At 43.0% G+C, this 20,005-nt stretch overlaps 1 protein-coding gene across 1 annotated transcript in view; it reads right to left on the bottom strand.

Moving 5' to 3' along the window:
- GGCT (gamma-glutamylcyclotransferase) overlaps positions 1-18,115 on the bottom strand; it is a 35,670-nt gene extending 17,555 nt beyond the window's left edge. The window contains exon 1 of the mRNA XM_030206204.1: positions 17,795-18,115. Within this exon, the coding sequence (XP_030062064.1) occupies positions 17,795-17,923 (129 nt within the window). The 5' untranslated portion in view covers positions 17,924-18,115. The remainder of the gene's footprint in view (positions 1-17,794) is intronic.
- Between the last annotated feature and the right edge of the window lie 1,890 nt (positions 18,116-20,005).

Here is a 20,005-nt window from a genome sequence, read left to right as displayed (position 1 = left end):
CTTCCCCTGTTGCTGCTGTAGTGCTTGCAGCTTACATTTTCGGGCCATCCACAATTCACACAGGCACTCCGGTGCCTTCGCAGTCTGCCATGTCCAGTTCTGTCTGATGCAACTTCCTGTTGTAAGGGCCGGACCCAGCACAGGGAAGTCCCCACAGTGCCAGTGTGAATCGCGGGTGCCCAAAAATGTAAGCTGCAAGCACGGCAGTGGCAGCGGGGGATGAAGCAGGAAGCGGCAGATGCCAGACCTGCGGGAGGAGAAAGTAGAGTGATGTGCCACAGCACCTCCGAGAGTTCGCGGTGGCGCACAGTTTGGGAACCGCTGGCATAATTTATAGTAATTCCTTAATTTCCCTCCTTTGAAGAGAAAATCAACATTTAGGGGTCCTTTTACTAAGGAACACTAATGGATTTAGCGGGCACTAACTTTTATTTATTTATTGGGATTAGCATACGCTAAATGTCATGCAGCACATAGGAATACAATAAGCTGCACGGCAGTTAGTACACCTTAATTCCCCACAAAATGGAATACCTTCCCAGCAAGCACATTCAAATATTTACGTCGTCTTGTTAAGTCTTCGCCCCTTGTATTTTATTTTTTAAAAATTTGTAACCCACACTATCTACCATTCTAGGCATGGTACAAAAATACACACACAAAATTCAAAGACAAAATATGAAGCACAAATTAAGGGCCCCATTTACTGAAGTGCACTAGCGTTTTTACCGCTTGCACAAAATTAGTGTGCGCTGTGTAGGCACCCACAGGAGTATTGTGAGCGCCTACACAGTGTGCACTAATGGTTAGCACATGCTAAAAACATTAACGCACCTCTAGCACAGCTTAGTAAAAAGGGCCCTAAATAACGCACAGCATAAAAATATAAACAGTTTGAAAGGCTTGCTGAAAAAAGGTTTAAAAAAAAAATTTTTTTTAAAGAGTCAAGGCTCTTGCTACGTCTTAAAAACCGAGTCAAAGCGTTCCACAACATGTATAATGTTTCACATTCCATTGACAACATACAATTCAAAATGCATTAAAAGGAGTTTGTTTCACTTCTGTACAACACAGTCTACACTTTCAATAAGAAATAGAAATATTCAAAAAGTAATGAAGGAGAAACAAAAAAAAATGTCAGTTGTACAAGTCTTCACACCACTTGACTCAATACTTGGAGGGGGCCCCCCTTCTGCAGTCCTGATTCATTTAGGGTAAGTGTTGAGCTCTTTCAAGTTGCCTGGGAATCTCAGGCTTAGCTTGTTGCATTTAGAGACCAGATTGAGATTGTCAGATTTTCAAGGTAAGTGCTTCATGCTTGCTATTTTGTCAAGAGATGTGATTTAATGCACAGTAAACATTTTTACGATAAAGATATTCTGTGGGTTCTGGTTCAAATCAAGAGGAGCTTCTTCAACTAATAACTTGACTGGGGGTCACTTCTTGGCACTGAATTTATCTTCTTCCATTCTTTTCTGTCCTTTCCTGTCTTAATCCTGGAGTTCTACTCCTTTTCCAGATATTTCTGATTTAGCTTGTGTACTGCCTTGTTGTGCCCGACACAAAAGGGCAATATAAGAAATGCAAACAAATACCTGACTGCAATCTTCAAGTCTTGCCACAGATTTTCTATTAGATTCAGATCTGGGCTTTAACTGGGTCACAAGCAAATTTACTCCAGCGTTTCTTATGCTGTCTGCTCAGGACCATCACCTTCCTGAAAGGTGAACCTTCTGTCTAGTCTCAGGTCTATAGCAGACTAGAACAGGAATTGCTCCAGGATGCATCTGTACTTTGCACAGTTCACTTGGTCTTCACAAGCCTCCCTGTCCTTACTACTACAAAGTATCCCCACAACATAACGCTGCCACCGCTGTGCATTAAGGACTCAATTCTATAAATGGCACCCAAATTTGGGCACCGATAAAAAATTAGAACCAAGTGCTTTTTTTTTTTTTAATGAATGGTGCTCAGAGTTGGGTGCTGTTTTTAGAATAGCGTTGGCACTGGGATCCCTGCACCTAATTTTGATACGAGATTTACACCAACTGAAACTGGTGTAAATTCTTGCACCTAAGTAGGCACGGATCTCCCTTATTCAATAACACTGCATGCAAATTCCAGGAATGCCTCTGATCTGCCCATGCCCCTCCCATGGCCAAACCCCTTTTCTGATGAACAGATCCTGGTGCCTAAAGATGCGTGCATAAATTTAAATGACAATTACCACCCATTAGTGCTAATTAGCTCATTTGACAATTAAATTGCTCACCTAAATTGGGTGCAGGCCCAAATGTGTGTGTGCAATTTTGAGCGCTATATATAGAATCAAACATATAAACGGCGAGTGACCGTACTCACTCGCAAATGCGCAGTAGAGACCTTCTCTGCCCCGCCCCCACGTCAATACGTGATGATGGGGGGGGGGGCGGAACACAGAGGGTCTGTACTGCGCATTGCTGAGGGAGGGACACCGCCGTCTAACGCTCCCCCCACCCGAGTCGCCGCCGCCACCCACCTTCTACCCGGTCGGGCTCTCGCTCCACTATTGAAACAACGAGGGTCCGGGAACGCAGCACTGAGCTCTGCTGAGCTGCCGACATCGCCCTTCCTTCTTCTTCTCTGCCTCTGTCCCGCCCTCGACGACGTTACGTCACACGAGGGCAGGACAGGCAGAGAAGAAGAACGAAGGCCGACATCGGCAGCTCAGCAGAGCTCAGTGCTGCATTCTCGGACCCTCGCTGTTTCAATAGCGGAGCGAGGGCCCGGCCGGGTGGAAGGTGGGTGGTGACGGCTCGGTGGGGGGGGGGGGGGGGCGCGAACTCGGAGGGGGAGGGGCAGCGGCGAACTTGGCGGTGGGGGGCGGGCCTTTCAACCCCCCCTTCCTATAATAGCCCGTTTTTACGGGCTCAAAGTCTAGTTAAGGTATAAATGGAGGGATGGCATTAGCACTTGCAAGGAAACACCTAGAGGGTCACTGTATGTCTGTGGGAGGTTATGTGGCAATGGCTTTCTTCTTATCAGCCTAGGCTGAAGCAATCTTGAAATTAAGTCATTTTCCCCAGTCTCAGCCAAAGATTACTCCTGGGGAAATTCTATGCTACTATGCAATACAGAGCTAGGCGCAGGTCGTGGCAGGAATTACTCTGGCAGGCTGTAGGGTTTTAAGCCACACTTCTTATTTCTTTATTAGTCCGGGAACAAATAAACTTCTCTCAATGTAAAGAAATTCTCCAGGCCAAGTTTTTATGAAAACAAACACAAACTTTACTTGAATAGTACAACAGGCAAGTTTAGACAAACTTCATATTCTCTGGCAACAAACCATTCACTCAATATTAAACTGCTCAATTTATATCCAACAGTTTTTTTGCTGAAAAATAGAAGTTGAAGTTCCCGTTCAAGATTTTTTTGTGTAATTTTTTTTTATTTTTTTACATATTTACATTTCCACCAGTCCACTACTTATCATTTTGGGCAGAATAATCCAAGGCTATGCTTGAAGCACTTTTGCAGCAAGATGTCCCTCTTGTCTTTATTCTGGTTGCCACACCCAGTTGCATGATACTCACGATTGCCGGTGGTCTGGCGATCCTACACAGAGTTTTTTTTTTTTTTTTGAAGATTGTACAACATTCTTACAGTGAGGACCTTGTCATCTTCTCATATAATGCTATTGACCCCTGAGGCAGGCCTTAGCGCCGAAACACAGCCGTGTCGGGTCGTTTTTACCAGAAGGTAAAATTATGCCTTACCTGCTGATAGCAGCAGTGAATCCAAGAACTAGTGGGTTGTGTCCCTCTACCAGCAGGTGGAGATAGATTACAAAGCTGAAGGCAGTGATACCAGACGGCCAGCTCCTCCTTCACCTCAGTACATGTCTCATCACCAAGCAGAATCAGACAAGAAACCAGGAAGCCTTCCTCACCAACCATACAAAACAGAAACTTGTCAGTCTGACTTAAGAGAAACCATGACTGCGATGGAGTCCTCTTCAGTGGTTTCTGTTCTCTTTCCTCTTCTCCTTTTTTTTTTTGGAAACTAAAGACTAGAACAAGAACAGATAGGCAAAACAAGCGCGGCTGACAAAGGGCGGGATCCTGGATTCATCTGCTGCTACTAAAGGAAAGAAAATTATCAGCAGGTAAGGCATACTTTTACCTTCCTTAGCGTATGCAGCAGATGAATCCAAGGACTGGTGAGATGTACCAAAGCAATCCCTAAGTAGGGTGGGAAGTCGCCACTCCCTGAGACAGAACCGCCGCTGCAAAGGCAGCATCTGAATAGTGAAAGCACACCCGTTCTACCCAAGAAGTAGATAGCAAACTCATGAAACGAGCCTGGAATGCCACCAGCGGGATGCAACCTTTCCAAAAAAATCCACAAATTATCTGCAATCCAACGAGAAACAAATCAGATCAGACCTGAGGCTGCCGTCCCACAGCAAGAACCAGCGACAAAGACAAAGAGAAGTTCTGAATGCTGAAAAACATGCAACATCTGCAAATACCGGAGAGCCCTCTGAACATCCAGAAGACGAAGCGCTATGTACTCCGTGTGAAAATCCCCCTCTCGAAAGAAGGGAAGAAAGAGAGGATGAAAAAGAAAAGCCAAACCACAGCTGGAAATGAAAGAAGGAACCGAAAGCAAGGTCACTCAAGACTCGGCAAATTGCAGAAAAAATAGCTCAGAATGGCTGCACTAAAAAATTCAGACACTCTGCGTGCCGAAGAATTGGCGACCAAGAACACTGCTTGTAAGTTCCTAAGTGAAGCATTCTGCAAAGGAACAAAAGGAGTCCGAAGCAATGCTCGGTAGACAAGGAACCCCAAGCTAGACTAAGAGAATACGAACGAGGTTTCAGGGCGAAGAAGGTCGCAGCAGCAGAGGAGCAAAGCACTCTGCAAGAAATGCATCACCTCTGAATGCAAGGCCAGGCCAGGCCCTTCTGCAACCCATCCTGCAGAAAGAACTCAATCGCTGAGGAACAGACGCCCACAATGAAGACCAAGCGTTGGCCGCAACCAGTCTCAAAAAATCCTCAACACCTGAGAATACGCGGTTGCAGTGGACCGTGGACCACATACAAGATCACAACAGAACAGTAACCATAGCATCCGAAGAACTCTGTTCCTCAGAGTCGACCTCTCAAAACACCAGGCCGTAAGACCAAAGCGAGAGGGATCATCCACTCAGGAGTGGTCCCAGAATGAAGAGCTTGGAGTCAAGTGGATCCAAAACGAAGGCACCACCAGAAGCCTCACTATATCCGCATACCAAGGGCACCATGGTTAATTTGGAGCTACCAGAATGGATCGACCCCGGTGGAGAGCGACCTGAAAAGAACTCGGCCGCAGAGAGGCCACGGAGGAAACACTATCAAAGAATGTCCTCCGGCCAAGGATGCACCCTGCCGAATCACCCTCTCTCCGATGACAGAAGAAAGAAGGCACCTGGACGTTGAGCCTGGACGCCATCAGATCTACCTACGGAGCTCTCTACCTGAGGCCATGTTGGAGAAGCACTGGTGCGGAATAGCCATTCTGCCGAGACCAGAAGATGGCAGAAAAGAGAACTCACCATAGGAAAAGGCCGCAAAGAGGGCTGCGTAGAAACGGAACATGAGGTCCTCTGCCCATTCCATGGGGGCGACACGCCCTGAGCCACAGTCTGACTCAGAGTCCCACTCTGTCGAAGAAGCAGCCACCGCCTCATCTTCTCCGACGGCAGAAGCACTGCCTAGCCCGCAACGTGTCCTGAAGTGCTAGAAGATGAACAGCACCAAAAGCAGGTCCAGGCAAGGGAGATGGCACAAGCACCGCCTGGCCTGCAATGTGTCCTAAAAGGCTAGAAGGCGAACAGCACCAAAAGCAGATCCAGGCGGGAGATCGCCTACACCGTCCCCTGTGCCATCCACCACCCCGGAGACGGAAGGAGGAAGCAAAGGGCTTTCCAGTTCGAGAGACTCGCATCCATGACCACCATCATCCACTGTGGAGGCGCCAAGGCATCCTTTCCACAGGGAGGAATTGCGAAGCCACCAGTTCATGCGCCGGCGTACAGAGAACAGCCACGGAAGACATTGCTGACACTCCTGGAACACAGGAGACCACCCATCGAGAAGCAAGAGCTGTAGATGTCTATGAGCACCGCCCACAGCACTACCTCCAAAGTGTCCGCCACAGCGCCCAAGACATGAATGCATAGCCAGACCCGAGGACTCAGCACCCTGAGCAGACTGCGCACCCAAGTCTGAACCTAGATCCTCCAGTCCTCGGTCAAGAAAAACAATCGTACCAGAGCTGTCTGGAATGGGACGAGGTGGCTCATTTGAAGGGTGACCACCCAGCTCAAGGATTCCAAGAAGACCCGGGAAGACAAACTCTTGGATCTCATCTAGAGTGAGGTGCACTCTGATGCTGTCCTTGCGGAGAATGCCGCAAAATTCCCAAACCTAGGAAAAGGTGAATGGAGCCATAGCCATGCTGACAGGCAAAGCCTGGAACTGAACATAAGGGCTCAGAACGACCAAACAGAGAAACCGCAGATGATGGGGCCAAAGAGGCAAGAAAAGAAATGCTTCCTAAGGGAGAAGTGCAGGGAAAATTGAAGTGCAGGCTAAATTGAAGTAGCTCTGAATATAGCTAGCTGTCCAATATAAAGAAAAAGTGCAATAAAAGCCTTAGAGACACTGCAACAAACAGCTAGCTAGAGTGCCACAGATACAATGGAAGCTGGAATGCAATACTTTGATCAGAGTCCGACAGCAAAACTAGAAGAGCAGAGCTGCTGTGGGAAACCACCACTGCTAATCTTTGGCACTGTAGCCTAGTGTAAACTGTCCCAGCTATGGAAAGAACTGCTTGTCAAGGCAAGCAATATGAGAGGGGGAAGTAAAATATGTCCCCTAGAAAAGGAGCTGAGGGCCACAGTTTCTAATATGATGCACAAACCAGCTTCAAACCTGTGACCTTCAGCCTGGTATCACTGCCTTCAGCTTTGTAATCTCTATCTCCACCTGCTGGTAGATGGACACAACACACCAGTTCTTGGATTCACCTGCTGCATACGCTAAGGAATTAAAATTCTTTTGTATATCCTCCTTGAGTTCTCCTCACTTTTTTCTCCCGTGCTCAAGTTGCATGAGAGACTTTTCCTCCTCCTTTGTTTTGCATATCCTTTTAGGACCAGACCTCCCCATCTGTCCTTTCCTCCCAAGGAGCACTACTCTGAGCTGCTGCCTCTGGTAGCGAACAGGCTCTTTCCCGTCCTGTTCCAACCCTTCTACCCACCCAAAAAACTCCTCACTCTGGCAAAAACCTCTTCTTAATTCATCCTTAGGTTATTGAGACTATCCAAGACAACCCCCTCTCCTCACAGGTCCTGGCGGGGATAGAGGCAATCTAAGACCATGTGCTCTGCACAACAGCTTTTATTAACTCTTAACTCCACCCCTACATGACATCTCTTATCCATCTAAACCCACAAACATTTCCCATAAACACTCCCCTTAGGGCTGGGCTCCTCACTCTCCCTTTCCAACCAGTTCCCTCCTCTGGTAACTCTGGAGTGCTCTCATCAGTTTTAGTAACTCTCAATATACTCTGGGATTACAAATGGTATGGCCTAGTATACTACATTACAATGTCAACAATACACAATAAAACATTTTAATAAACAGCATAGGGTGTAAACAAAGATTGAATATATAGATAGATAAGACAGTAACGGATTAGAAAATAAAGGAGACTAATTAAAAAAAAATAATAATAATAAGTCACATGTGATCTCAGTAAGATGCTTGAATATTATCTCAGCTAGGGTAGGAGTGGATAAACATGACCTGCTATAGTACAAGCAGCTGGTGTGTGTGTGTGTGTGTGTGTCTGTCTGTCTGTGTCATTCCTCCCTATACCAAGTGGTATGGTCTTACTGCTAGGAGCATACTGGGCTACTGAGGGTCCCAAAGTGATCTTTATATTGTTAGTCTGACATGAAATGTAAGATCTCTGATTGCACAAACCAAAGTAAAAAAAACAAACTACCACCTGAGTGAGGACTTCTGAAGACAGATACAGAAAGAAAATGGAAAGGTTAGTAAGAGATAAATCAGAAAGACAGCTATGAAAGCTAAAAAAAATCTGGAAGCATGCACAAGAATACCCCACGGGCATGGGGTTATAACTAAATGCAGAGACTGTACCAACCAAGAGTTGAAAGAGGAATGGGTCTTGCCAAAACAGATTGTATGTACAGAGCTATCTATCCTAGGCCTTCAGGCATGCTTAACAGCAAATACACAAAATATGAAGACAAACATTCAGAACTGTCTTAAACTTGGACAAATATTACTACAAACAGAAGGAATGGCGCGAGAATCCACCAACACCCGGGAAAAGCAGCAACAGGATTTGCAAAACTAAATTAAAAAAAAATTCTCTTAAGAATCAGACCACCAAAGAAGGAATAAAAAGTGTAAAATGTACAAATACAGTGGGAATGGAGTGGTTTCTGAAGTAATACTTTGCAAGAAAATGTGGTGTGCGATGGTCCGCCATTTTGGTATGGCCCGTGCAGCCCTTCCCTGTCTCCTTTCTCACTGGTTTAGATGCCATTCTCGGGTACGCAACACAAAGGTGGTAAAGGTTGTGCATGATAGCCTCACAGATTCCGATAGAAAAAAGGGAGAAATTATTGGTCGCTGGAGGCAGTTACATGCAGTTCCGGGAGCAGTAAAAACCAGATGCCTTATGGCTCCATGAGATTTTGTATCTCAAAATCTGACACAAGAATGGATAAAGAAAGGTGAACTGAAACCTAAAGATGCAAGATTGATATTTGCAGCACACTATGGACAAAATAGTTCCTCTCTTCCTCAAGCTTATATTCCATGAATCCAGTAACTGCTCTACAGCACAACGTATAAGAGTTAAACACAACATACCGGGCCTGTACCAAGCTAAAGCTGCACCTTATACGACTCGCCCACTATCACCACCACCAATGAGAGGAGACAATGGGCTGGGAGCTTTGTGCCCTCCCATACCTGTATCCTGTGCAGCTGAACTGCTTGAGAGTCATTGACATGGTGCTGCACTACAAACACACAGAACAAAACAAACCTTCAGCGAGTGTAAAACATGACGACACAACCCGCCACCCCCAATGCTTGTTGAAACCTAGCTAAAAGATGTTTTTAAAATTTCAAGTAAACACGTTCTCCCTATAAATGCCCAGGAAGGGAATTCTGTGCAAGTGGCCTGGCGACTGAAGTACTACATTTATGGCTAATCTAGCCTCTTTCACGGAGTGAGCTACCAACTAATACTCCCCAAAGGAGCAAAGAACTCTGAAGGAAGAAGGAAAGATGAACCATTCCCATGCAGAGCTTTAAAATGTAAATAATCTTAAAACAGATCCCCTGAGGAAAAGGCAACCAGTGCAAAGAAGTTAGGACAGGGGAAATCCTTATCCCTCAAATAGCACATAACCAACCATGCACTCAAAGCTGGCATGCAGATAGTGTACTGTACTTGGAACTAAACAGTCTAAACAATTTAGCAACAAAGGTTGAAGCATTAATTGAAAGTTACTTGGTAGATACTAATAAACTATAAAGGTGCAACTGTCACACCAAAGAAAGCACAAAAGAACCCTCAAGATTGGAACAATGGAGAATCCTTTAATGCAATAGACCTGACACAGGCCATGTTTCAGTGCAGATGAATGCCTGCCTCAGGTGTCTTTTTTTATTTTTTAAGTATATATAATTTATATATACAATGCAAGCATATATATAAATCAATAATAGAAGACAACGGATGAGCTGGTGTCCATACATATATCATTATACATCAAAGATATTATTACAAAAATATACATACATAATATCAAAAAGGGGGAACAATCATGCATTGTGATCCTATGCAGTTAACGTATAGACATGATCAATGAAATAAGAGTGATATAATACAGAGATTAATTGAATAATAGGTGAATCATATGTACTCGTTATATTGAAAGTGAATCACATGTGCTCACTATATAAAAAGTGCTATGAGATACAAAACATGCATATGTGTTTCTAAATCAAATTAAGATGGTCTCCGAATATAGTGCATCCTAACAAGACTCAAAATCAAGCAACCTTCACCTAAAAGCAGACTATAAAAACATAAGATATAGCGTCTTTGGTTAAGATATTTTATGTCAAGGATGAGTCTTAATTATGTTTGCCTGATTTTTTATATTATGGTATATTTGGGTATATTTTTGTATTATAACACTGAGGGCCCTGTTTACTAAGGTGTGCTAGCATTTTTAGTGCGCGCCAAAGCTAGAGACACCCATAGGAATGTATGGGTGTCTCTAGCATTAGCGTACACTCATTTTTAACATGAGCTAAAAACGCTAGCACACCTACAGCACGGCTTAGTAAGCAGGGCCCCTATCTTTGATATAAAATGATTATATGTATGCACACCAGCACATCCGTTGTTTTCTCCGAGATAGATATAGATGCTTACATTGTATTGCAATGGTATTTTTTGTTAGACCCCTGAGGCAGGCGTCTTCTGTGCTAAGCACAGCCCGTGTCAGGACAATTGCATTAAAGGATTCTCCATTGTTCCAGTCTTGTGGGCTCTTTTGTGCTTTCTTTGTTGTCTTGGTTTGTGTACTTTTGGATCCTCTCTTTTGCTACTTTACTTCAATTGTCACACCAAACAATATTTGAAAAGTAGATACCATTGACCTAAACTGTGCTTTTAAAGTCAGCTGAGAAACACCTAGACTGCGCACAACAGGGGACAGACAGGTTCATGCCACTATAGGAAAAGATCCACAGGCTCTCAACCAAAAGGGGCTTTACTTATCCACAATTCCTTCTTTCCCCTTTGCAAAGCTAACAGTGAGCTGTCATCCAAAAGCAAACTTGCTTCATAAAGATGACCCTAATTTCCTCTTGATTTTTGCACAGAGGAAAAATAGCTGCACATTCTCTGCATACATATGGAACTGCATCACTAAGGGCCACAAGAACTTAGCCCAAAATTGCAGACATTAAATGTGGCTGACCCTTCAGTACCCCTGATTTCAAAGTCCACCAGGAAGAGAACAAGTACCTCAACAATACTTTACATCTGCCTATCTAGGGAAAAGACTGAAACCATTGATGCATGATCCCAGAGATCAAGTGCAGCAGGTGTATCAAACATTATTCCATAATCCATTGTACTAAATGCAGCAGAAATACCCAGAAATGTGGATGTGACAACAAGGCGGGATTCAACTTTTGCAGCTTCTGTTCTAATGGGGGTTTCAGGATCCCTCCCTGCCTGAGGACTGCTTTGGTACATCCCACAAGTCCTGGATTGATCTGTTGGGATTTGAAAACTTCTCTGTTTAGGTGATCGCCATGTTTTACTGTTTGATTGCATGTGGCTTATGTTGAAAGTTCTAATATGAGGGGAACACCACCTTGCTCTTCATTTTGCTACTGTTAGGTCATTCCTACTGCTTTATCGGAATAATGATTGAGGAGAGCTGCCCACCGCCTATATGGCACAATTCAATTTAATGTCCTCTATCTCCATCTGCTGGTAGACAGGTATAACACACAAATTCAGGATTGATCTGTTGGAACTAAAGAAAAGAAAAATCAGCGGAAAAGAACTAATTTATCTATAAACAAACAATCAGGTCAAGAAGGTATACTATACCACTAATAAGTCACTTGCATATCTGCTGGAAAAGATCAGACAATTGTTGGGACAATTTCTTCCAATTTTCCAACAAAATTTAAACAGCATCATAAATGAATTAATGTCTTGTTTGATGGAGATCTGAATTTAAGGACCAGCCACATGTCTACATACAAGTTTATAATTTGTGGCTCAGACAGAGCTCTTGCTCCCCTTTCCCCCCCCCCCCCCCCCCCCCCCTCTGTTGATACAGGGAAGCCATCCAATATCTTCTGGAGTTCATTTGACCTATAGTGGTCTTGAACGCTGTATCAATTATTGGCCTAATCTGATGGCAATTTGTGAACAAACAGAAGAAACTTTCATAGTTAAAAGTTCAACCTGAGCTAGAAACAAATATTTAACTATCCTAATGCCTGTTTTTGTAGCCCTGAGCTTAAACAGTATCAGAGAAATAGTACTGTTTTTTAAATTAATTTTATTATTTTCTTTTAATGCTGCTGAAATCTGGAAGGAACAGAAAGAGACCTTGATAGGAAAAACAAGTTGTGGGGATTAAATTACAAGCATTTCTGCCAGCTTATTTTCTTGCCAGTACTCTAAATATTCAGAGCTGATTTTTAACTGCTCTCATCCTTTCACAAGGTCAACTATAATATTTTCAGGGCCAAGGGAGATCCATTCAAGAAATGTTTGCTGATGAAGTTTTAGGTTAAATCTTTTTATCAAAACATTCAATAAAAACATGCAAGTAAACAATACATTGGTTCAAGCCTAAAAAAAAAAAGAAAAAAGTTAACAATTCCAACACCCCATGTATCCCATCCCTAGCCCATTACCCTCTCCCATAACACTGTTGTGTAACCAGTTTATATGGAACAAAGCAAGATACTCTGCAAAACCAAGACGTTCAATTCCACCCCCCCCCCCCCCCAGATTCCTTCCCAACCCAAACTCCCCTCTCCATAGTATCATGAAAACTACAGTGTATACGGGAACCAACAAAAATGAAAAAGCAAACATCGTGAATAACAAAGTAGTCAAATATTAGGCGAAATATTACCCAAACCAATGAAACATAAGGAAGACAGGCTTTGGTTATTATAGCCCCTCTTCCAAAGAGTAAAGCACTTGGCTACATACATCCAATCCCCCATTTCCCATCCCCATAACCATCCTTTCTTCCCAAAGTAGAAAAAAAAACCCCAATCAGGAACCTCCGATGGCAAGGGGATCAAAACCATCTGACTCAGCAGTTAAAGCATAATTAAAATGAAACTGTGAGCCCTAGGTGAAAGGGAAGATAGGTAAGGATCCCAGACTGACAAAAAATGCTTCTTTCACTTAAAAAGAGAAACCCGCCCCCTGCTTCTCTAGAAACATATTCTGGTGGATCATACTACACCATCCCCAGAAGGATGGGGATTCTGATGTTGTCCATGCTTTTAGGATTGATTTCTTACCAAATAATACCACCTTGCGGATAAGCATACAGCGACCCCAGCTCTATCCAACAAAAAGCCAGCAGCTGATAACAGAATAGGCAAACCCAACAGGCGTTCCAAGTAATGAACTACCTGCTATAGTTTTAAAGAGGATCACATCAGTGAGTTTGTGGAAGTCACTCACATATCTGGATTCAGAAACCAATTAAAAGGTAATCCATCTTTTAGACAGAAGTTGCCTCTTCTGCAGCTGTAAAGAGAATTCTTCCTTCCTTTCGAAAAGTTCATTCTAAATTGAGAAATACTTTGAATTGAAAAACCAGGAAAGTTTGTCTCTTTCCCAGAAAACTATAAATACACTGAACAAGAAAGGTGATAAGTCTGAATGCTAACTGCCCCATCCAGTATCTTTTTGAGTATTCTTTTGCAACCCAGTGGAAACTGGAAATAAATTATACACAAAGGGATCAAAAATGTCGGTCTGCCCATCTGTCCAGAGGAAAGATAACTCTAAAAATGGAATGGAATGGGTAAGACTTGGCATGGGAGAAAACTGGTTAAAAGAAACCAAGTTGAAAAGCAGGCCAGATTAGACTGGGGGTTATAGGGCAATAACGCTCCCCTGCAATCAAAAAAAAAAAAAGGCCAAAGCATTTCTATGGGCGAAGTTCCAGCTTTTGAACCACAGAAACTTACATAATGAAACACAGCACATGAAGAAACTGCCTCTCCCCCCCAAAAAAAGACTACACCCTCTGCAACTGCTCCACACCACACAGACTGCCCTTCCTCCTCCCCAAAATAACACCCAAAACTACCTTTCTCTACCATAACTCCCATAATTAAACACCCCACCTCCATGAACATAGCTGCCTCCTTCCCTCTCTTTTACCTGAAAAAAAAAAACAAATCACACAGTGAATGGCACTGAAAAAAGTCAGCACCCAATGCTATCCTATAAGATGAGCACCCATTGTAGAACAGCACTGAGTGCCAATTAAACCGGGTGTAAATCCCGGCACTCAATTTGAGTGCATATCTCCAGTATACTATAAAACACTGCGCACAAATTTTACGGATGACCCTGATCCACCTATCCTTCTCCTATGGTTATACCCCCTTCTGGGCTGCACGCTATAGGATTTGGGCACACATCGTTATAAAATGGCGCATAGCAAGATGTGCATGCAAATTCAAATTGCTGCCAATTAGCACCCATTTGCACTAATTGGCTCCTTAGTCAATTTAACATGCGTACATCTTAATCAGTGCCCAAATATCAGCAAATGTGGAATCTAGGGGATACAGGCTTTTGAAAGAAATTTCATAAGTCATGCTCTGCATGTATTACTCACTTCTTCATTTTTAATTTTCACAACATGTTATGCTTGAAAAACCATTGAAACACTCTTGTTATGTTAAAATAGTTTGTAGTTTGGATTCTTGAAGAAAATTAACCAGAAAAAGCTTACAGTTTAAATGCCAGTTTGGTGATTAGCTCCTCTTTAGTTAGTTTACCTAATGAGTCAGCACAATGTATGCCAACAGAATGCCAACAGAATGACTGACTGGATTAATCATCATTTGATTTTATCATGAAAACTAATCTTGAAAAAGTTTTTAGAATAAAAAAAGTTGCTTTGGTATTGAGCCCACAGTGGTCAATAGTCTTCAAATGCTGGCTGGTATAGACAAAAAATATCCAGATATTTTGCAGCACTATCAGTATAGGGCAAAGATTCAATAAATGGCGGCCAAAGGTAAGCGGTACACCGCCACAGCGAAGATGACTCAAGAATGGGCAGACGATGCCTCAGATGGTCTTAAAAGTTTATTGTAAAGCAAACGAGACTCGGCAGAGCTGTGTTTCGGCCAAAAGGGCCTGCATCAGGAGTCTCTTAACTTTTACTTGAGAATCCACTTGAAATGTCTGTATTAAAAAATCTAAGTCATTTGAGAGAAGGTTTTTTTGGCCGACAGTGAAGAGAAAAGACCTTTTAGGTCTGTTTAAGCTCCGTAAGATTACATCTGGTCTTGGAGCTCTTTGAGGCCTTTTTCCTTCAATCTAAGTCATTTGAGAATAAGTGGATTTTTGAGTATTTGGTTGATGGTTTTAAAAAAAAACCCATAGTGCTCCATGCGCAGGACTACGCAAGAGCTTACACAAGCTTTAATGTAGCAATCAAAGGTCAGTTTGTCAGCTCTTGCCTACTCCTGCACACGGAGCTCTTTGTTTTAATACAGACCTCATTTCAAGTGGATTCTCAATTAACTTTACTTGAGAATCCACTTGAAATGACTCCTGATGCAGGCCCTTTTGGCCAAAATATAGCTGTGTCGAGTCTTGTTTGCGTTACAATAAACTTTTAAGCCATCTGAAGCATTGTCTGCCCATTCTTGAGTCATCCTCACTGTGGTGTTGTACCATTCCTATTTCTGCCAGGATTTGCTTCTTCTGCGATTACTTTGTAAACACCAGGATAAGCTACACCAGTGGCATAGCTACTATGGGGCCACGGGGGCCTCAGCCCCCGTAGATTTGGCCCTGGACCCCCCTGCCGACGACACTCTCAACCCCCCCTCCTGCCGTCAACCCGCCGTCTGCTACCTTTGCTGGCGGGGGACCCCAACCCCCGCCAGCCGAAGTCTTCTTCCTTCGTTTGGTTTCCGAGTCTGACGTCCTGCACGCACAGGACGTCAGACTCGGAAACCAAACGAAGGAAGAAGACTTCGGCTGGCAGGGGTTGGGGCCCCCCGCTAGCAAAGGTAGCAGACGGCGGGGACGGGCGGGGTCGAGAGGGTCGTCGGCAGGGGGGGGTCAAAGTTGTTCGTGGTGGTGCTGGCGGCGGTGGGGGGGTGTCGGCAATGGGGGGGGGGGGTGTCAGCAGCGCTGGGGGGGGGCTAAAATGTGCCCCCTCACTTCGGACTCTGGACCCCCTCCCGCCGAAGTCTGGTTACGCCCCTGTCTAGAATTTTGTAAAGAGTGCTCTGCATTGAGTGTCCTTTACAAAATATTAGTATAACATGCATTTCATGCCTAACTTTGGGTATGGGCACTTACGCCTGCTAAAGGCTGGTTAAATGCTGGCGCCCAACTGATGTCAGTTAGGCGCACAAATGCAGGTATTCTGTATCACCACGCTAAATTCTGGGAAAGTCCCTGATTTGCCATGCTCGTCCCCCTTTGGAATTGTGTGCTATGAATTATAGAATAGGGTGTAGGGCGGATACACACGCAACTCCTAATTATTGCCAATTAAGTGCTTAACTCCGATAACTGACTAATTAGTGCAGATTTGGGATTCACACCCAAACCTGAGTGACAGATACAGAATACGAAGGATAGTGAATACTGCTCATATCCAAGAGAGCAGTGAACTAGCACCATTATCGAGACAGAAGTGACATAAGAACAAACATACTGGGTCAGACCAATGGCTCATCTAGTCCAGTATCCTGTTTCCAACAGTAGCCAATCCAGGTCACAAGTACTGGACAGAAACCCAATCAGTAGCAACATTCCATGTTACCAATCCCAAGGCAAGCACCCACTACTTCAGACAGTTAATCTGCATAGCAACTAGGACAGCTTTCTTGCTGCCTTAAAACCTCCAGTTCTGCCCAAGGATTGCTGCAAAACCATGTACCTGCACATAAGAGCGGTATATCAAGTGCATGACCCTTTACTATCCAGACAGCACGGAAGCAACCAGAGGTAACACTCAGTGGGACTGAATATTCACTCCTGACATCTACCTGGGTAGGAGCTATTCCTACCTGGATAAATGCTTTTGGATAGCAACATCTTAATTTATAAAAATGCATTCTGCGTACCTACTCATTAAAAATGAAGACGATCATATAATTAGAGTCTTTCTGAGTAGCAATTTAAATCAAATCCTGCCTAAGCAAAACACCAACAGATAATTGCCATATCACCCCTTTACAACTTTTTTTTCTTTAAATAGTCCTGAAAAAAAATTAAGTCACATCCTAGTGATCAATGGATGTCAAAAAATCCCCATACCCTACAAACACCCAAGACCCTCACAGCCAGGTCTGCCAACCCAGAGCAACAATACGGTAGATGAGCAAGGTCGAGATAACAGCACAATTTGCAACTTTTTAAAAACGCTTTAGAGTCGATCTTACTGTGTGTCTGAATGTGAAGAGAAGGTTAGAACAGGATAGGAGAGTACAGGAAAAGGTTACTGTAAGGAAAAACAAGAGTCAAACTAACATGCAGTTCGTGATAACGCTGAACTCGACCATCTGATGACAGGCGCAAAGAAGGACAAATACCTCTCCTATTAAACAGTAATGATATGCATGGCCATTTAGTTACAAGTTTACCTTAAATAAGTAGACCCCCCCCCCCCCCCACTCCCCGTAAAATCTCTCATCAAGTCGCAAAGGGTCTCCCGCAAAACAGATTCGCAGAGCAACCGTATTATATCATCGTCGAACTTAAAACCCTTATCCAAAGAAGGAAGCACAAGTGAGTGAATCGCAAAGGCACTGCGCTGCACCAGTAATAAGTGTCAGTTGTAGTTTTCCCTGTTGATTTCAGTGTTCAGAGCACAATCATCTCTTCGAAAGAGGTGGAAGGGGGGGCATCTTTCCTCTCCCTCGGGGTACGAGTCTCACCTGCAGGAGCGCAGTGCTGCAGAAAGTCGCCGTCGCGTTGTTGAGCAGGACGCGCTCCCTCAGCAAGTTACTTCCATAAGCAAAATAGAGGAAGCAGCTGTCACCGGGACGCACACCAGCCACGGCCATCGGAACAACCAGGAAACCCACAGACACCTCCGGAGCAGAGAATTTAACTCTCGCTTCTGAGCGTCACCCAGCACTGCCTGGACCGACTCTAACTACTACACCCCGACAAATAATACACACTGTTCTGCATCATCGGATTACCGCTACACCATGAATAATGACACATAGACATAGTCGCTTCGCTTCCTTGCCCCAAGGCATCAGCACTAGTTCTGCTGCGCGTGCGTGACCTGGTACAGCCTAGAGTGGGAGGAGACAACAACACGAGTCGCTTTTCAGTTTCCGGGCGTGCAAGCTCATTGGCTATTTGTTATCTATGGCTGCCAACCTGATCATCGAATCTCTCCGGTGCCCTATCAGCTCGTTTAAACCAGTTGTCACAGATGCCAAGCTAACAGAGAGAAGAGTGGGAGTAAGAACTAGACTTTCCAGAGGCGGGACCTCTGAAGTAGTGCAATATAATGAAGTTTATTGGAAAAACGAAACTGACTCGACACAACGTTGTGTTTCCGCCAGAAGGCCTACATCAGGAGTCTATGAACTAAGAACAATATGTAAAAATAAAATTCAGACAAAAACAAAATGTAAACCAAAAAATAATAATACATATGGGTTTGAACAATAATAAAAGGTATGATTATATGCGTTTATATGTATAGCATACATGCAACACAAAATCATAACACATGTAACATAATATCCGTATTACATTGGACAACCTAGAATCAAATACCGTAAAATATTGAACAAACTTGCTATAAAATGATAAAACATGGATATGTCACAGAGAGATAGATTTTACTTGAGCAATTATATTGACAGAAAAAAATGAATATAATAACAATGAATAGTAATGATGATGGATTATCACCACCTCTTGACTGGCTCAAAGGGCCTATCGGATGTGTTATGTTTGTTTCACGTTTCTCTATACATAGAGAAACGGTATATATTTATATACTATTTTATATCATTTGACGTTATCTCTGCACTATTTGTTATACTGTTCATTTTTTCCCGCAAATACATTATACTATATATATTTTCTGTCGTTCCATCTACATTGTCTATTTTTTATCATTTTTCCCCGATAATTTATTATTTAATTACTCATTGATCCACTTGTATTTCCCCCACTGTGTTGTTGAATTTTCCATATTTTTCTATGCTTAAATTTATATACACACACCAGCCTATTATGATGCTTTGAGCATTTGTGTTCTTATTTCTCTAGACCACCATAATCCATCATTGCTATTTCTGGACTCTCATTTTTTTTGTTTATGCATACAGGTTAGTCCCTTTTCAGTTATACTTTGCTATAACAAATACACAGTTTTTTTTTATTTTTTTCACCATGATATCCCATTTCTATATATATATTTTAAGCATTTTTCATTTTTGTCCACCAGTCACATATACACGCATACATATGTATGTTTCCCTTTCACACCATTACTATTCATTGTTATTATATCCATTTTTTTCTGTTGATATAATTGCTCAAGTAAAATCTATATCTCTGTGACATATCCATGTTTTATCATTTTATAGCAAGTTTGTTCAATATTTTACCATATTTGATTCTAGGTTGTCCAATGTAATATGGATAATATTATGTTACATATGTGTTATGATTTTGTGTTGCATGTATGTTATACATATAAATGCATATAATCATACCTTTTATTATTGTTCAAACCCGTATGTATTATGTTTACATTTGCTTTTGTCTGCATTTTATTTTTACATATTGTTTTTAATTCATAGACTCCTGATGTAGACCTTCTGGCTGAAACACAACGTTGTGTCAAGTCAGTTTGTTTTTCCAATAAACTTCATTATATTGAACTACTTCAGTGGTCCTGTCTCTGGAAAGTCTGGTTCTTACTCCCACTCTTCTCTCTTTGTTGTGTTTTACCGTGGGATTGCTTGAGTTCTCCACGTACGTGAATTCTCTGTGCAAAGATACCAAGCTAACATTGCTGCCAGGTGGATAGGTTGGTTTATCTTCAGGCTGCTGATTATGAGCCGGCCTTAGCTGTAGTAATGCTGAAAACTTATGTTTATGGGTTTGGGCTA

This window comes from Microcaecilia unicolor, chromosome 1 (genome assembly GCF_901765095.1).
Source record: "Microcaecilia unicolor chromosome 1, aMicUni1.1, whole genome shotgun sequence".
NCBI lineage: Eukaryota > Metazoa > Chordata > Amphibia > Gymnophiona > Siphonopidae > Microcaecilia > Microcaecilia unicolor.
The sequence above is the reverse complement of the archived record's forward strand: the minus strand, read 5'-3'. Positions and strand labels throughout refer to the sequence as shown.